The 16,214-nt window shown below is 38.9% G+C and overlaps 1 protein-coding gene across 1 annotated transcript in view; it reads left to right on the top strand.

The window, feature by feature from the left end:
• Positions 1–16,214, top strand: part of LOC112571860 (kinesin-like protein klp-3) — a 29,642-nt gene that overhangs the window by 6,874 nt on the left and 6,554 nt on the right. Inside the window, 17 exon segments of the mRNA XM_025251204.1 lie at positions 4,347–4,485; positions 6,846–7,109; positions 8,433–8,543; positions 9,460–9,540; positions 10,209–10,328; positions 10,740–10,853; positions 11,299–11,407; positions 11,662–11,756; positions 12,038–12,088; positions 12,354–12,470; positions 12,959–13,108; positions 14,108–14,224; positions 14,650–14,694; positions 14,696–14,722; positions 14,724–14,822; positions 15,121–15,257; positions 15,480–15,543. Coding sequence (XP_025106989.1) covers positions 4,360–4,485; positions 6,846–7,109; positions 8,433–8,543; positions 9,460–9,540; positions 10,209–10,328; positions 10,740–10,853; positions 11,299–11,407; positions 11,662–11,756; positions 12,038–12,088; positions 12,354–12,470; positions 12,959–13,108; positions 14,108–14,224; positions 14,650–14,694; positions 14,696–14,722; positions 14,724–14,822; positions 15,121–15,257; positions 15,480–15,543 — 1,827 coding nt within the window. The 5' untranslated portion in view covers positions 4,347–4,359.

The following is a 16,214-nucleotide window of genomic DNA, read 5'->3' as shown; positions in this document are numbered from 1 at the left end:
TCTGACTGCTGCTTAGGGTGCAGTAAATTCCGATAGTAGAGGGCTTCCTGACCACCCAGTCTCTCTGTCCTCCGGTCGATCTGTTTGCAAACCTGTCGCCTAGAAATCGACACTCTCTTCCGCAGGGACCACTGGGTCTGCCGGTGACCGCGCGTCGATGACCTGCTCCGTGTCACGTGACAGTACCAACACTCAAGACCGACGCCTTTCTAACCGCGGAAAGACTGGCTCGGCTGGTTCAGCTCCAACATCGTCGATTTGCTGATCAGCACACCCCGATCTGGTTGCACCCGTGGTGGTTTCAGAGCCAGGACTCTCACTTCAGCGGATTTCTGTGGGTGGGCGACAGGATGCAGTCGTCAGTCATGCGGAATGAGCTCCGTGCTGTACGTGCGGTTGCCACGCAGAGGCGATGAGTGAGGAACAAGCAGCAGCTCTAGAGACTATTGCCAAGTATCCACAGTAAACAACCTTTCGAAGGTAATGTAACTGATATTAATTATTTAATTAACAAGTACCTGAAGTCGAGCACAAACACGCTTGACACTCTTGCGTTCCCATGATTTTTGTTTTTCTTTGGACACGCGATTTATAAGAAAAAAAAAGACTTTCCGAGCGTACATTAGAGAATAAGCCATTAACTAATAATTAATAACATACATAGCTTTATCTCATTTACAGCAGGGATGCATAGATATGAATTGAGTTTTTCGTGTATTCATTCTCTTCGTCTCTCTGTCACTACCTGTGTCTGTGTGCGTGCGTGAAAAAAACGTTACTTCAGCGACACGGAAATGTTTTACACACACAAATCATTAATAAAATCTCTTCTAACTTGATTTATTCCACATTATCTGTTTACCGATGCCATAGACTGATTCTGATAATTCATTTCACGTGGACTGTCGAACACGGCCACGAGTCGATTAGACCGTTGGCTTCAGAGGACTCGACCACCGAGTACAAAAGTTACTGTTAATGTATTATATTCACACATTCGCTGCTCGTTGTCTGTTAAAAAAAAAAAAAGAAACTACACGTTTTTTGATGCATGTCACCGTTATAAAATGAAAAATGGACGCTGTTGGAAGTAATGTGGCGTATGTAGGATATCAATGCTTGAGCGAGGGGAAAAAAAGCATTCCTCGCTTAGTTTAATTTACATGAGGGCACAACAATCGGCTAAAGGCGGGCATGTCTAAAGTGCAGTTTGGAATGATAAATAAAGCTACCCAGCTTATTTAACTGTTAATAAAATTAGCCATATATAGAGTTTGTGGAGAGATGGATTAGAAGCTACTGTACTGCGAAGATGCGACCCCGGCTGCTTTCTGTCCGAGTGTTTCGTGCAAATCTTTAAAAAAACCGATCAATGCATATTCCGACATTCAAATATAAACTACACTAAAATATACTGCTTTACAAAAATGATGATGATGATTGATGATGATTGATGATGGAGAATATTAATCAATCTGTAAAACACATTTTCCCATATTTAGACTCGTTGCACACAATAAGCTATAAACTGATCGACAATCAACTGTACAAGAAACAATAATGTCATCTTAAATGTGCTTTGATGAATGTTGTAATCCTGTAAGAGCGCATATTGAGCTGGTCACAACACGGGATAATACGCTTTATATTATCAGTATTATTTACACATACCTGCACCCGCACATATAGATATTCACACACACACACACACAAACATTCACCTTCTGTTGCTTTATGTATTTAGTGCAGAGCTGTGACAAACATTTACTGCCTGTTATCTCTGATATTTTACTAGGTTTTTGTAATCAGTAGTTAGTTCCACTGCAGAACTAGATTCCAGCCATCAGATGTAATGCCGCACTCGTTTGTTTTGATCGATCGTGAGTAAACACTTGTCTCTTTTCACTTTAGCTATTTTGGTTCACTTTTGTTTGTATAACAAAGTTAACAACACGTGACTAACAAGAGAGTTGATAAAGTCTAACATGGCGGTCTCATCTGATGGACAATGGCGACATCAGTGGAATCAGTGGCGCGATGAAACTCTGAACTCAAACGGGAAAAACGTGTTTTTTGTTCCATCATTTTCTTTCCACCATTTCTGGTGTCCATTTGATCCCGATGGAACCTCGTGACCCCTGAGAAACAATAATTATGTAGGTTGTGTCAAACCTGAAGACAAAACTTTCTGCAAGAGCCAACATTAAAAAAAAAAAAAAAAATAATAAAAAAACTCGAGAACTCTTCATTTCTGTAATGATTGTCTTGGTCACCTCATTTTTTAAGGTAAAATTATAAGCTGCAAGACGGTATTTTTTTCAATTTTCGATAAAACCGCTAAAATTTCTCATAGTTCTTCAAAACTGTTGAGTACAGAACCGCTGGTAAACCGTGCCTCTTCGGTCAAAAGGTTTGAAGGATTTTGATGATATTTAAGGGTTCTATCGTAATTTGAGAAACACAAGTGTCTGGCAAGTAGGCCGAGGAACTCACAGACGATGTCACGTGATGCTAGTGTGTGACACTGAGCTGCAGACAGGGAAGATCGATGTCTGTAATGTCAGCCTCAGCGCCTTTTACCTGGTGTGTACATGGACGACGCAGAAAAGAGAATCGAAGCGGAAAACAAAGGAACAAACTTTTAAAAATGTCATTGAACATTTGACCGAGTCTGCGAAAGTTGTGTGTGAAAATCACGAAATCAGTGATGGTGGTGATGGTGGTAGTGATGATGGTGGCAGTGGAAGGTTTTAGACATTGGAACTGTGGTCCACCAGAGAAGTCCAGATTTGATTGACAGCATGTTGCCAATACAACGAGATTTATCAGAACTACAGGATGTAACGCTTCTGGAGTTGCTTAGTGATGATTAGTTATGGTTTTGTGTTTACCTTGTTATAGTTCAAGCTCTTCGGTAAAAAAATCTGCTTTAGTTTACTTCTTTGTTCATAGAATGTCGGAAAAAACTTTATAACATAAAAGCCACAATGCCATTCTTTGCTCCAACCTCTGACCGTTTCCAATTCCATACTCGTGACGTCAGCTTTGTCCACAGTTACGCCTGATAATGTGATCCCAGTTTTCCCATTGGCTGTAGCCATGACAGCATAAACGTATCCACCTCTCTTTCTGCACAGTGATGTTTGTAAGCTTGTATCTCGAGAACGGAATGGGGTCATTCGTCCCAATCTGGGAAAATTATAGCTTGAATTGAGCTCTTGCAAGTCATAAAAAAACCATTTGCAGTCCAGTAGACGTTTAACTGAGATTCTGGGTGTTGTGTTAGTATTTTTAAAAAATGGTTCATATGATTACAGAGATCAGGACAATATACAGGACGATATAGATACCCGTCGTAAACAATATTGCACACAGGGACGGAGATACAGAAAGAGAGAATACAGAAATCGCGATATAGACAGAAGGTTTTAAAAATAAAAAAAAGTATTTTCCCTTTGTTTCGCCTGTATGGACTTTCTCTTCACTTCTTGTAGTCACGAAATCTCACTTGTTGTTTCCCACTAACATTCAGTGGTGTATCATAATGACCTCGTGTTAACCTCAGCCCAGACCGCTCACATTTCAATAATTGATTGGCGATAATTGCAGCAGCTGCGGGAGGGTGGCCGTTGTACAGGTGCATCTGTTGATGTTTACCTCCCTGTCGCACGTCTGAAAAATAAAATCACGGGTGGAATGTCGGGCTGCAGGGGACTCGAGTAAATTGATCTTCTGTGACTGACTAAACAACCTTTAATGTGATTAAGGCATAAGCATTCTGGATCAGGTTGATGTGAGTGGAAGATGTTATTGTGATATAGAAGTGAAACTATTAAGTCAGAATATGGATTATAAATTAACTTTGACAACGTTTTGGTGTTAGGAGCATTACAAGAATGAAGTTAATCGACCTTGTTCACAGTAAAAAAGCAGATGGAAAAATGCTGTAAAATTTAGGAGGTTGGGGGAGGAATAAACAGGCCTGACGAGAGGGGGGGACAGGGGGGTCTGGTGTACCCGGGCCCGCGGCTGTCAAGGGGCCCCGGCCTTGGTCAGTGGATTTTTTTCTTCTTCTTTTCTTTGTTTTTTTTTAAAGAAAGGTCTAAGGACAGAACACCCAAGCATTACACATGCAGAAGTTGAGTTTCAAGTCTGTAGAATTGTAAACATACATTATATACTGGTAATTTACGGTACAAGGGGCCGGAGATAAGGTCACGGTAAGTGCGAAGGGGTGAGAGATAGAAAAACGCAGAGCTGATTGATGTGAGCATTGAAAACGAAATTAAGAATGTTTTATTAAAGTTTTATTTTGTTTTTGTGTGTGTGTGTGTGTGACACTTCAGGACAACTTGAAGAATGGGAAACGGGGCCTCGGCCACACCACAGTCTCCGTCTCCGAGTCGAGCCTCAGTTAACCAATCCACGCACGGGGCTGTGACCCCTACTCCCCGCCGCCAAGGCAACAACTTTCAGGAAGTACAGGTCAGTGCACGCATGGTTAATTTTGTCTAACCTCGAGCACTTTTGTTGTTAGTGAGAGAGGTAAATGAGTGAAGTTTCTCATGGCTAAGAGAAGGAAAGAAGGGTTCGGACGCGAAAGTACTAACATTTCTAAAGTAGTTTTGCATCATCATCAGTCATCAATCAATCAACAATCCATCGATCAATCAATCATCATCATCATTGTCTTTGTGGTTGGATTGGAGCACGTATATTTTGTAAGTCTTCGATGCCTTTTTTGTGTGATCTGTGATTGCTGTCTACCAGTCAACTTATGAGCGCTTCTGGCAGCGACATGTTTTCTTCTAAAATGCTGAAGTAATCAACATCATTGCTCCATTATATTTTTTTAACAATAGCAAGCGTTGCCTTTGAAAAATATGATGTAGAATATAGCGAAAAGAAATATAGTTCTGTCATCAGTCACATGCACACAAGGTTGTGTATATAACAAGTACAGCCTGCTTGTATAGGGTATTGAGAGGCGCGTGTGGTTGCTAGGCATTGATCATGCATGTTACCGGATCAGGCAATGCTTTGTGCTAATCCACACAAAGTCCACTTCGTACTTGTTCACGGAAAGCAAAATCAGTGTGCAGGCTCCTTACCAGCCAAGATGAAGTGTCTATAAATAGCATCAAACGCACAAAAGAATAATTGATTGCTGAGTGAAGAAAAAGCCATACAAATAAGAACAATACGAGACAAAGAGACCAAAACAAATCTGTCTTCATATTTTTCTCCTATTGGAAATATTGCAAGAAAGTTCTTTAAATATTCATCTGAATACACAAAACACCACAAAATCTTACCAACATGTCGCGGGGAGAAAATCAGTTTTTCTTCTCCAAACCCACTACCTGTATCGGGGTGAAGGCTAGTCACTGGCCAAGTGCGATGTGATCTTCTTGTGGTCTTCATGTTTGCACTGGCTAGTTGAGGACTGGTCGAAGAATGTTGATTGTTTGTGTTTGTCCAATGGCATACCTGGTTGTATGGAATTGGTGTGAACTAAGAAGTTGAAGTAAGGGCGCTGTTAACAAAACTTTGCAAGCCATTTCTCTGGGTCTGTTCTCAGTGCCGGAGCACTTGTTTCAACAGTCGCCCGTCTTCAACTTTCTTCCGCCAAGGACGGTCCCAGAGACGGCTGAAAAAGGAGGAGTGGGCCAGGTATCCGTGCTACTAAACATCGACAACAGTAAGCACTGTCGTCGCTATGCACTGATGGAGTTGGCGAAGGGCAATAATAAGTTGAAGTAAGGGAACAAACAACTTTGGGATTTCACGTCATGTGCCAGCACTCTACTCGTCTTCAACTTTCTTACCAACGCCAGAGACCTTTTCTCTGATCAGCCGGAACTGTGGGTACTTGGCGCAATGAGAGTCACGACAATTTTGCACTATCGTGAGTACAAGTAGCAGAACTGCTTCCTGTGAGAGCAGGAAAGTAAGGAAGAAGAAACATGTGTCGTCGTGATAAAGCCGTGGAGAGAGATTAAAAATGATATCAGTTGCTGCCTTGTTTTACTTAGCGCTTTCTCTACCTGACTGTAGAGATGAGGTTTCATTGTTACTTTACAGTTTGAAGCTCTCGGTGCCGTGGGATTCCACCTCATCGTAGGCGAACATAATGCCTGAGATTCCAGTTAAGGAAGTGCTGCCACTGGCTTCGATTTATCGCGATGCTGTTCAACTCACCGAGTGAAATGCTAGTCCACTCTTTCTCGCTACCCAACCACAACTTTTTTCTGCTTTCTGATGTGTCTCTTGCCCTTAACAGAACCGTGCAAAGCTGTCTTAGGTATGTCCCCATGTCGAATGACATGTCCAAACCATCTTACTATAGTAAAAATGGATCAGTTTTGACTTTTCATTATGTCTGGAATTTTTTTGTTTTGGTTTGTTTGTTTGTTTTACTTCTCAGACTCGGAAGTATTTTAATCATACTGGTCTTGCTTTGATACAATGAAAACTAAAATTTCTTTGTTTGCTATAACAATAAAGAAGATGTTGAGTACCATGCCCTGGTCAAAAGCTAGGTTCACTATGCTTTACAAATTCAGGTAAACATATAAGGAGCAATTAGAATATCTACATTGCACACACACACACATATGTGCACAGATTAATCCTCTCTAAAATTCATATACACAAATTTGCCCGTTCAATCACACACATGTGTATGCATGCACAAACACACACTACACACTCATACAACACACACACACACACACTCATAACACATACATATACACATGAAGAGTGTAGCAATAAAAAGCTCTAGCACAGCAAAAACGGAACACAACCTGCCACCTGAATAATTTATCTACATAATGTGATAGGTTCAGAACAGCAGCAACCATTCAAGACATGATCTCCGCTCAGAAGCTCAGCGGAAAGCTGACCCTGCCACTCGACAGCAAGCAGCCGTGGAGCATCACCGCAGAATGGCTGCTTATCATGATCAGCAGCAGCGACATGACACTGGGCGACAGGGCCATGGAAGTGACTCACTAGTGCACGGGGCCTCTAGACACAGTGGCCGGTCACACAGAGATGCCAGTAATGGAGGACAACGACAACCTCAGGCTAACAACACCTCAGGGGTCAGGAAACTTCTACTTTCATTGTAAGACAGTCTGATGAGGGCTAAACCAGAGATAAACCATCTATTCTTCACAGCTTTTCTATTTTAGCTTTGGTTGTTCCTATCATGGTAGGCTCTCTACCCTGTTAGTCTGTGGGCTCACCTTAGGAGTAGATGGCTGGTTTAAGGCCAGCTCAGGCTTCACCCCTGTACCTTGCCCACTTAGCAGGTGCTTAGTAGAAATGGATACCAGGTTTTGTATTTGCCTTATGGTCAAGGTGGCAGAAGGAAAAGGGTGAGTTTGTCTTCCACATGCCATGCCCTAAACACAACGAATCACAGTCAATATCCCTGCGGTGACTAAGCTGTGGGATTCTATTTCTTTACCTTTCCTTTGTTTTACATTGATAAGAGAGGCCTGTTAGATGGGATGCTGACCAGATTTTGTGCAGTATGTGAGATGTTTACGCTGAAGATAATTTCAGACTGAGCATACTAAGTCAGATTGTCAGCTGAAGAATGTAGCAGATAGAACCTATTGTCCAAGTTAGTGTCCTATGATGGATGCAGTAATAGACAAACTACTTCAGCCATTTTAATGGCGGCTAATATTTTTCAAAAACTGAAAAAACTGAAACCAAGATGGAGAAATGATTTCTATGACCAATGATGTTTTTTTTTTAAATCAATGTGACAGAATAAACAGAAATCATGGTCTTGACAATGATCTCATCAATGTTGCTGACCATAATACTAATAAATAATATTAATTCCATAATACTTCGTTACTAACTTGTATTTAATGTGCTCTTTTATGCTTTCCTTTGATGAAACACTATATTGGTAAGTATGTCACTGAAACTGCGGTCCTAAAAATTCGTATTTTTTTTATTTATCTCAAGTTAGAAAAATAAGCCCTGTTGTGATTTTTTTTTCCAATTCCTATGCATGTGTTTAAACAGAAAGGTTTTTGAATTTTTTTTTTTTATAGAAGGGCGATCTGATAAGTGTGCAGAGCAATCACTTTCATTCAAATAGTAGCTTTGTTTTACTTGTTCCAGAGATAATGTCACTGTCATATTTTAGATGTGGAATGGTGTAGTGCAGCATGTAACTTGATTATATTTCTAATTCACCTACCATGACAACCTACGTGCAAAGATATTTGTATATAAGAGAAAAGAACGATGCAAGTTAAAAAGTTGTTTTTTTTTCATTTTGATTTCTTTTCTGGAAAATTGCTCAGATATAAGTTTTGTAACATCCATATAAAATATAATAATAATTATTGTTATATGTTATTACTTCAGTTTGATTAATTAGTTTAACAATCTATGAACAGTTGCAGCCTGACCAAGTAGTATTTGAAACCTTCACAAACAGAGAAGGAAAAGAATTCATCTGTGCCTACAGGAATGGTAAACGATACTACCTGGACAGCTGGCATTCTCAGGTGCATGTTTGGTTTTTTTTTTCTTCAATTGGAAATTTATGGTTTAAAATGTTCTCTATCAAGACACAGGAAAAGAATCAAGAGTCTGAATTGTTACAAATTTTGAAATTTTGAAAAGCATAGAAAATTAATTATCTTCAAATGAGTTAAATTGTATGAAGTGAATTTTAATCATTTTATGCCTGACACAGCCAGACAGTGCTAGAGATACAGGTATGCTGCTAATTTATCTAATAATAGATTAGAACATTCAGTAAGCAGGCACCACTTTAACACTTGCTATTAAATGAAAACAATCTAGAAAGAGCAATTGCTTAAGCATGTAGATATTATTTTTGAGTTGGTATTAAATAGAAAGTAACATTCCAGAAGAAGCAAGCATTTAACCACAGGCCTATTTTAGGCACACATGCTTGTGGGTGCTGTTTTGTGAAATCATACAATGTTAGCATCAGGCCAGTTCTTAGCCCCCGCGGGGCCCGAGGCAAAGGGCATGTGCGGGGCCCTCACGCCACGATCACACGGTTTTAGTTGGGATCTAAAGTCACATATCAATCACAAGCGCGGGGCCCCTTGAAGCGCGGGGCCCCAGGCAGATGCCTCGTCCGCCTGCCCCTAAGCACGGCCCTGGTTAGCATCAATCTTTGATAACAGAATCAAAATTCTTTGCTCACACCACTCATTCACAACATGATCACACTTACATATGTTTTCCTGTATTTATAAGAAAGAATTATTTCCCAGGTAGAAATCTACAGGTCTATCTGTCAAAACGGTTAGTCTGTCTGTAGGCCTGGCTGCCTGTCTGTCTGTTAGCCTGTTTCTTTTGGCGGGATGTCATTTAAGCCAGTCTTGTCTTTGGTGGGATGAGGGTGTGTCAACTCAGCCAATTGTGTCCTTTTGCTGTGTTCAAAAGGAGTGGCAGGCATTTCCAGAACGCTGGTATAAGGAAGGGACACTGCGCCCACTGGATGAAGATCAGATCCAGGAGAATTATGTGAGTAGTGAAACCAATCAGCCTTATTTACAAAAATATGTTACACAAAGCTATCTAGTTAGCCTCTCTAATCGTGATTATTTTCATATAGTGTACTGAAAGTGGTGGCATTTTTTCTAGTATCTCATATAAGAAAATGCCTAATTAGCATATGCTCCCAGTGCATATGCTAGCTATTAGCATTGACTATAATTATAAATAATCTGCATTCAGTTACCACATTGTGCATATGACCTCATTATAGGCATGCCAGTGCTTCAAAGATTTTATGTTGCAAGGTTGCTCTGATTTGAAGAGGTGTGTTTCTTACTGAGTTACACAATTTATTCGGGGTGGTGGGGAAAATCACTCCTGTGGATTTTATTACTTGATGTGCGTTGTTCTGCCTCATACAAGAATCACTTCTAAACAAGACAGCCATGCAAATCAATTATCATAACTGGTTAGATATAAAGTATCCAATTACAGCTTGGCTAGATGTAAAGTACCCACGGTTACAACTGCCTTAGCTATTATAGTTTATATCAGCGTGACAATTTTTTTACTGCTAATGAAGTGTGGTGAATTGTCACAAGAGTCACTCTTTAGAACGCTGACTAATTTTTGTGAATTTAAACTAATCATTCCAAGTTTGCTTGTAAGGTTTTTGATTTTTTTTTATTAAAAAGGTTCAGAATTCAACCTACCAACAAGGGGGCAACGGTTCTCGCTCATCTCATCGTCGGGACGACCGTGAAGGAATTCTTAGGCATCCAAAGAGGGGACGAGTAGACACCTACCTTATGGAGGTTGGTACCATGTTTAAAATATCTGTCCAGGATTCCTCACTACAAGACCAGTAATTTTTGGTAGAAACTGGCAGATTACAGTTAATTAGTGAAACATCTGAATGGTGACTGAACATTTTACCTCAAGAATCTTTCCCATTCAGGAGCAAGCAGCTATGCTCTTGAGTTTTTCAAGCTACGTGTCTTTGGTTTGTTTCTGTAGTCATAGGTGGACTGGGTTGATTGTTTTCCTCCTTCTCACTCCTCAGCATCTGTGCAATCTGTCTAGTGTTAATAGAAAATGTGTAATTGAATTTTTCCATTGTAAACAAATAAACATGACGGGTAATGTGAAATTATAAGCCTTTAATGGTTATCCCCTATGATTTGTCTGAAATCTACCATTCATTACCCATGCTATTGTGGTTGCAGGAACGTCGCTATGTCCATTTTTTCTTTGATAAGTTTTCTGGCAACTGGATGCGGCTACCTATTGGCTGGGAGCTTCATCACCCTCTTATTCAGAACATGGTGCAGCATGTGGAGGTACTTTGCATTTCCTTAAGTACTAAGACACTTTAGAGCAGCGGTTTTCAACCACGTGCTTGCAAGGGGGGCGCGAAGGTGGTCATTTTTTTAAAAGTTTCTCATACCGGTATTAGTGAAATTAGCTTACATTGCTGGCTAAGCGGGGCGCGCGGACGTACCTTTGTTCGTCAGGGGGGCGTCACAAGTAAAAGGTTGAGAACCGCTGCTTTAGAGATTAAATATCCACTGTGTGGTTACCAATATATGTGACATTTTTTGAGTTAAGAATATAAAGACTTTTTTTTTTTAACAGAAGCATTAAACATAAATTTGATAGGGTTTTTTTCAGAATTATTTAAGTGCAACTGCATCAGTTTGCATGGATAAGTATTAGATTTGTTTTGAATGTTTTTGAAAAGTTATGAAATTTCTGATTTTATTTTCACAAATTATGTAATTTCAGAGAGCTTTACCAGACTGCAGAGATCCTGCTGATATTCTTGCCATGCTGCGCGTGTGCAACTACAATCCAGATGAATGTATTGGAACTTATCTCTGTCTTCAGGGAGATGGTAAATTAATGCAAAAACTTAATAAATAATTGCAGTTAATTACCCCTGAACAATAGGTGTTTAAATTGGAATTAATTAAACTAGTGGAATTGCTTGCGCCTATGCACAAATGTGTGTGTGTGTTATTGTTGTCCTTGCAATAGAAAGCAAGGATACCACTTCCCTCTTAATATTCTCTAAGCCTATATGCTTCAGTGAACTATGCAACACATTTTATTTTGTCAGTCTACATTCAATCACTTAATCTTTTGCAGAGTGGTTGGTTCCACCAAAGTCTTCTAACGAAGCAAAGGCCATGAACGAAAGTGAGAACCAGCTAGAAGCTTTGAAGCAAAGAGTGAAGAGTCTGGTAAGCTTTCTCACATCTTTTTTCATGACTTTCAAAATATATATATATGGCAAGGCCGATTCTAACCTTCAACATTTCCCTTTGTGTCACAAATGCTGTTCTTTGATGTTTATCTAAGTATTTCTTCTTCTTCTCTCTATAGTTATAACTTTAAATCTTTTTTTATTTTTCATATACCATTGAAAGCTCACACCTAATACCAATTTAAACTGCAATACTAGACTTTGCTGCTATATTTTTTGATGAACATGATCGCTTAAGAACTTTCATTTACTTTACAGGAGATGATGTTACAGGACGAAAAGAAACAAAAAATAGCAGTTGAAAAACAGGTGAAAGTTTTGTATTGTTTTGTAAATTAAATAATTGAGGTAAATTATTTGCTTATAGATATATTTACATCTTAAAAAATATTTAAATCACTCACTTGCTCATGCACTAGCTCATTCCCTCACTTATTCACTTACTTACTCACGCACTCACTCAGATACATGTAGACATTCACATGCAGTGAATTAAATGGCAAACTTCACTCTTAACTCAATGCAAACAGTTAAGCAAATAACTGTTAACTACATGATATACTTCAACTGGCAGTTAGCAGATCTGCAGGAAAATTATAGCAAGCTAGTGGCAGGTGCAAAGATTGCCCAAACTCAGATGGAGGCCATGCAGACATCTCGTCCCAAGTCAGCTCGGCCGAAGACACCACAGGTAAAAAAAAAATGTCTCTTACCCATTAACTTAATTCTTAATGTTTCTATGGTGTGTGGAGAGAATGATGGTTGAATGGGCAGCTGGGTAAAGATTCTTCTTTCTTTTTGGTGATCCTTTATTCTTTGCAAAAGATAAGATTTCCTAGTCTTTAACTCACTGAGTAGCAAGCAGTTGGAAATCACCCTTTTCTCAGTGCCAGCATTTTCTAAGGGCGGTGCCACCCCTCCTCTCTCTACCTTACCTTCACCCAACCCTCTGAGGAGTTAGGTACTTGCTCAACAGTTAAATTAAGGGAAGTTTGCCAGGTTACACAAGTATCAAATCACCTAGCATGTGAATCTCTGGCTTTAGAAGCACATACAATTTCCCTTTTCTTTATACTTGCAGGAAGTTTTATTATCTGTCTAACTTTATTTTGATTATTCTTTATCTTAATATAGCAGCTAGACTTACTCATGAGGCATGGTGTGCTTTTCCATTAACAGGTGAGCAAGAAACAGAAGTTTGAAGAAATATTGGATCCTAAGCAAGTGGAGAAACTGACTTCATCTGTCAAGAAACTCCATGAGACCCACGCACTGCTGCGCATCAATGTGACCTCACAAGTGGACACTCTCAGACAGCTCCTTGAAGAGGTACAAGCAAGACCAATATTTTAGATATTTCTCCATACTCATTAATAAATATGAAGTTGACCTGTCATGATACATGTACAAGCCACTCTTCACTTGTGTATGCAGCATGGCATTGGCACGTTCTTTCTCACAAACACAAGAATTTGGCCTTTACAGGTCCTTTTTTAAATTTATTATTACACAATGAATAGCACCAAATATCATCAAACATCACAATATGATCAATACATTACAGGAATAATCTGGTTGACTCAATTACCCCAAATGTAAAATATCCTTAACAAACATTAGACCCCAAAACCAGCATACTCTTGGCACATGATTTGAAACAAAAAGTCACTTGCAAATAAAAACTCATTAAGTATGCCTCCATGAGTCTTATGATTTGTAGAATACAATTTTTTTGCCACCTCTGGGGACTTGATGTCACATAGCCATTTCTGTAGATTGCTTTGGAAAAACACTATATAATTCAGTGCCTCATCTGTGGGAGGTGATAGAGTGACATACTGAAACAGCATCAGCTGTGGATATCTTCAAACACATATCTCACTCACTTTTACCCCTGCCAGAACAAAACTTCCCCTTCGTTTTATGTACTCCAACTCATAATGGTCTTGTGGATTATAGTAAATCCCAATATATAATGGCAGCTTTTCAAAATATATAAGGCCAGCTGCTCTTCTAGAAAGATCTGTGCCTTCTCTTACACGAGTCCTTTCACACCTGCTTGATATGCATATGCACACACATATACAAATACTCATTCACATTTAAAAAACAATAGTTATAATTAATCTCGTTTGTATTGAATATCCTCATCCCTCCAAAACTCCACACATGATTTGTGCATGCTTGCATTGTGTATATTAACCTGTGAGAAATTTTTCTGACTTTTTACATCCAGCAAAACCATAGTTTCCATTGTTGATACCAAGCTTGCCTTTCCCATGTTAGGCAATTAGTTTTTAATAAGATCATCTCTATCTTTATCAACAGACCAAACGCAGTATGGAAGACATCAAGACATGTGATGTTGGGTCTGCTCAAGAACTTGAAGAAATACGGGCTCTTTATCAGAGAGAGGCTCTGCAGCGCCGCCTGCTTTACAATCAGGTCAGAATGATGCACAGTGAATAGATTCACAGATAACAGAAGGGCTTTATCAGAACAAATTCAGAACTGAATCTAAAACTGACATGAAGCATTTCTGAGAACTAGTGTTTTAGTTTGTGCTGTAGGCAGGTCTTGCAACCATTTATAGTCTTCATATTGTCAGTAAATGCTGTTGAAAAATCTCCGTATTCATACTTTAATGTTCAGATTGTAATACATTAATCTTTATTCCCACATCGTTTATAACACGTGTTCATCCCAGGTATCAAACAATCAATTCTTTCATTTATAATCAATTAATTCATTTATAATCAATCAATTCTTTCATTTCTTCAAAATTATTATAATTTCTGTGATTTCTTTTTTACAACTATCTTAGAATTTTGGTAATGCTTATTGCCCATTCCGGATATTTTGTTCTCCAGCTGCAAGAACTGCGTGGCAACATTCGAGTTTTCTGCCGGCCAAGGAAAAGACGATAGGTGTAAAAGCTGTTTGAAAATTCCCATCTGAGCAGGACATTATGGTAACCAATGACAATGCCAAAAAGATATTCAGCTTTGACAAAGTGTTTACATCTGAGGCAACTCAAGAAGAGGTGAGACATGTGTGTAGGAGAGTAAGGGGTTAGGTGGTTTAATGGGGTGGTTTGTAGGCGGGTAGGGAAAGAGTATGATAACCCAGGGAGGTATGGAATCTACTATGTGTCTCAGGTGTTCAGTATTGTTACCTCTTATGTTTTCAGCGTCTTTGTCTCAATTTTTATGATCTTTATCTCAGTATTTGTGCTTCAATAGTTCAGTGTCTTTGTCTCAGTATATCTGTTAGAAGTTTTCATTATGTTCGGTATCTGTGTCTTGAGTTTTGATTGTCATTATTAATAAAATATCTTTCAGATATTTAAGGACACAAATCCCATCATCACGTCATGTGTGGATGGGTATAATGTTTGTCTCATGGCATATGGACAAACAGGTTCTGGCAAGACTTTCACTATGATGGGGCCTGAAAGTAACCCTGGTATCAACATCAGGTAATTTCTCGTTCTTGTTACATTGCAGCTGATCACATATTAGTGGCTTCTTTGTCTTGTGATTTTATAGCTCTCTGTACTCTCTGTACACACCAAAGACTCATTTCTAATTTTTTTGTACATACTATAAGGACTCATTTACGGCTTTTTTTTTCAAAAATGGAGTTAAGCTGATGACTATACTAATCATGCATGTACTTTTATAGTTTTGTATGCTACCAGGGCTGTAACAGAGTTGCTGAAAGTATGCAGTGAGCGCTCTGAAACCAAAACTTACACATTAAAGGTACGTGAAATTGTATTATTTGGTGTTTGGTTAGTTAGCAATGCATTAGCATGAGCAAACATATTTTAAACCCAAATAAAGGCTGCCAGTGGATAAGCGCAGATAACATCACATGCTAACGCTCAATGCCTTATCACAACACCTACAGGGACATGTCTTTTATCAAAAGAAATCATTATATATATATTTGCTTACTTACAAAAGTTTTTTATCTCTTCAGTCTTTTGCGAAGTATAGGCAAAAACATTTCAACCCTTCTTAAAATTTCAGTTCAAGTGATTACAGATATTCTTGATATGACAACATTACACTGTGTATCATCAAATTTTTTGTTCGTGAGGATGCAGATTAGTTTAACTGACACTTCTGATAAATGGTAAGCAGTAGTCTCCTGCTTTAGCTGGTCATCACACAATTCCTCTTTCCATCTTGTTTGTCTTTTATTACTTTGTTAGTACTGTTGTTCATCCCTCTGCTACTTTACATGCTGTCCATCTCTTTTTTTCTATCATGTTCTGAGAACATGCTCCTTAATGAGTATGATCACGCACTTCATAAGCTGCTCATTATTTATCATTTTTATTATTATAATTATTGTTGCGCTTGGATACTTTTTATTTAAATATTTTGATCATCATGCCAGACTATCTGGATGTAAGATTATTTTTGCA

Source organism: Pomacea canaliculata, linkage group LG9 (genome assembly GCF_003073045.1).
Source record: "Pomacea canaliculata isolate SZHN2017 linkage group LG9, ASM307304v1, whole genome shotgun sequence".
NCBI classification, from domain to species: domain Eukaryota; kingdom Metazoa; phylum Mollusca; class Gastropoda; order Architaenioglossa; family Ampullariidae; genus Pomacea; species Pomacea canaliculata.
This window is presented reverse-complemented; position numbering and strand designations above follow the sequence as displayed.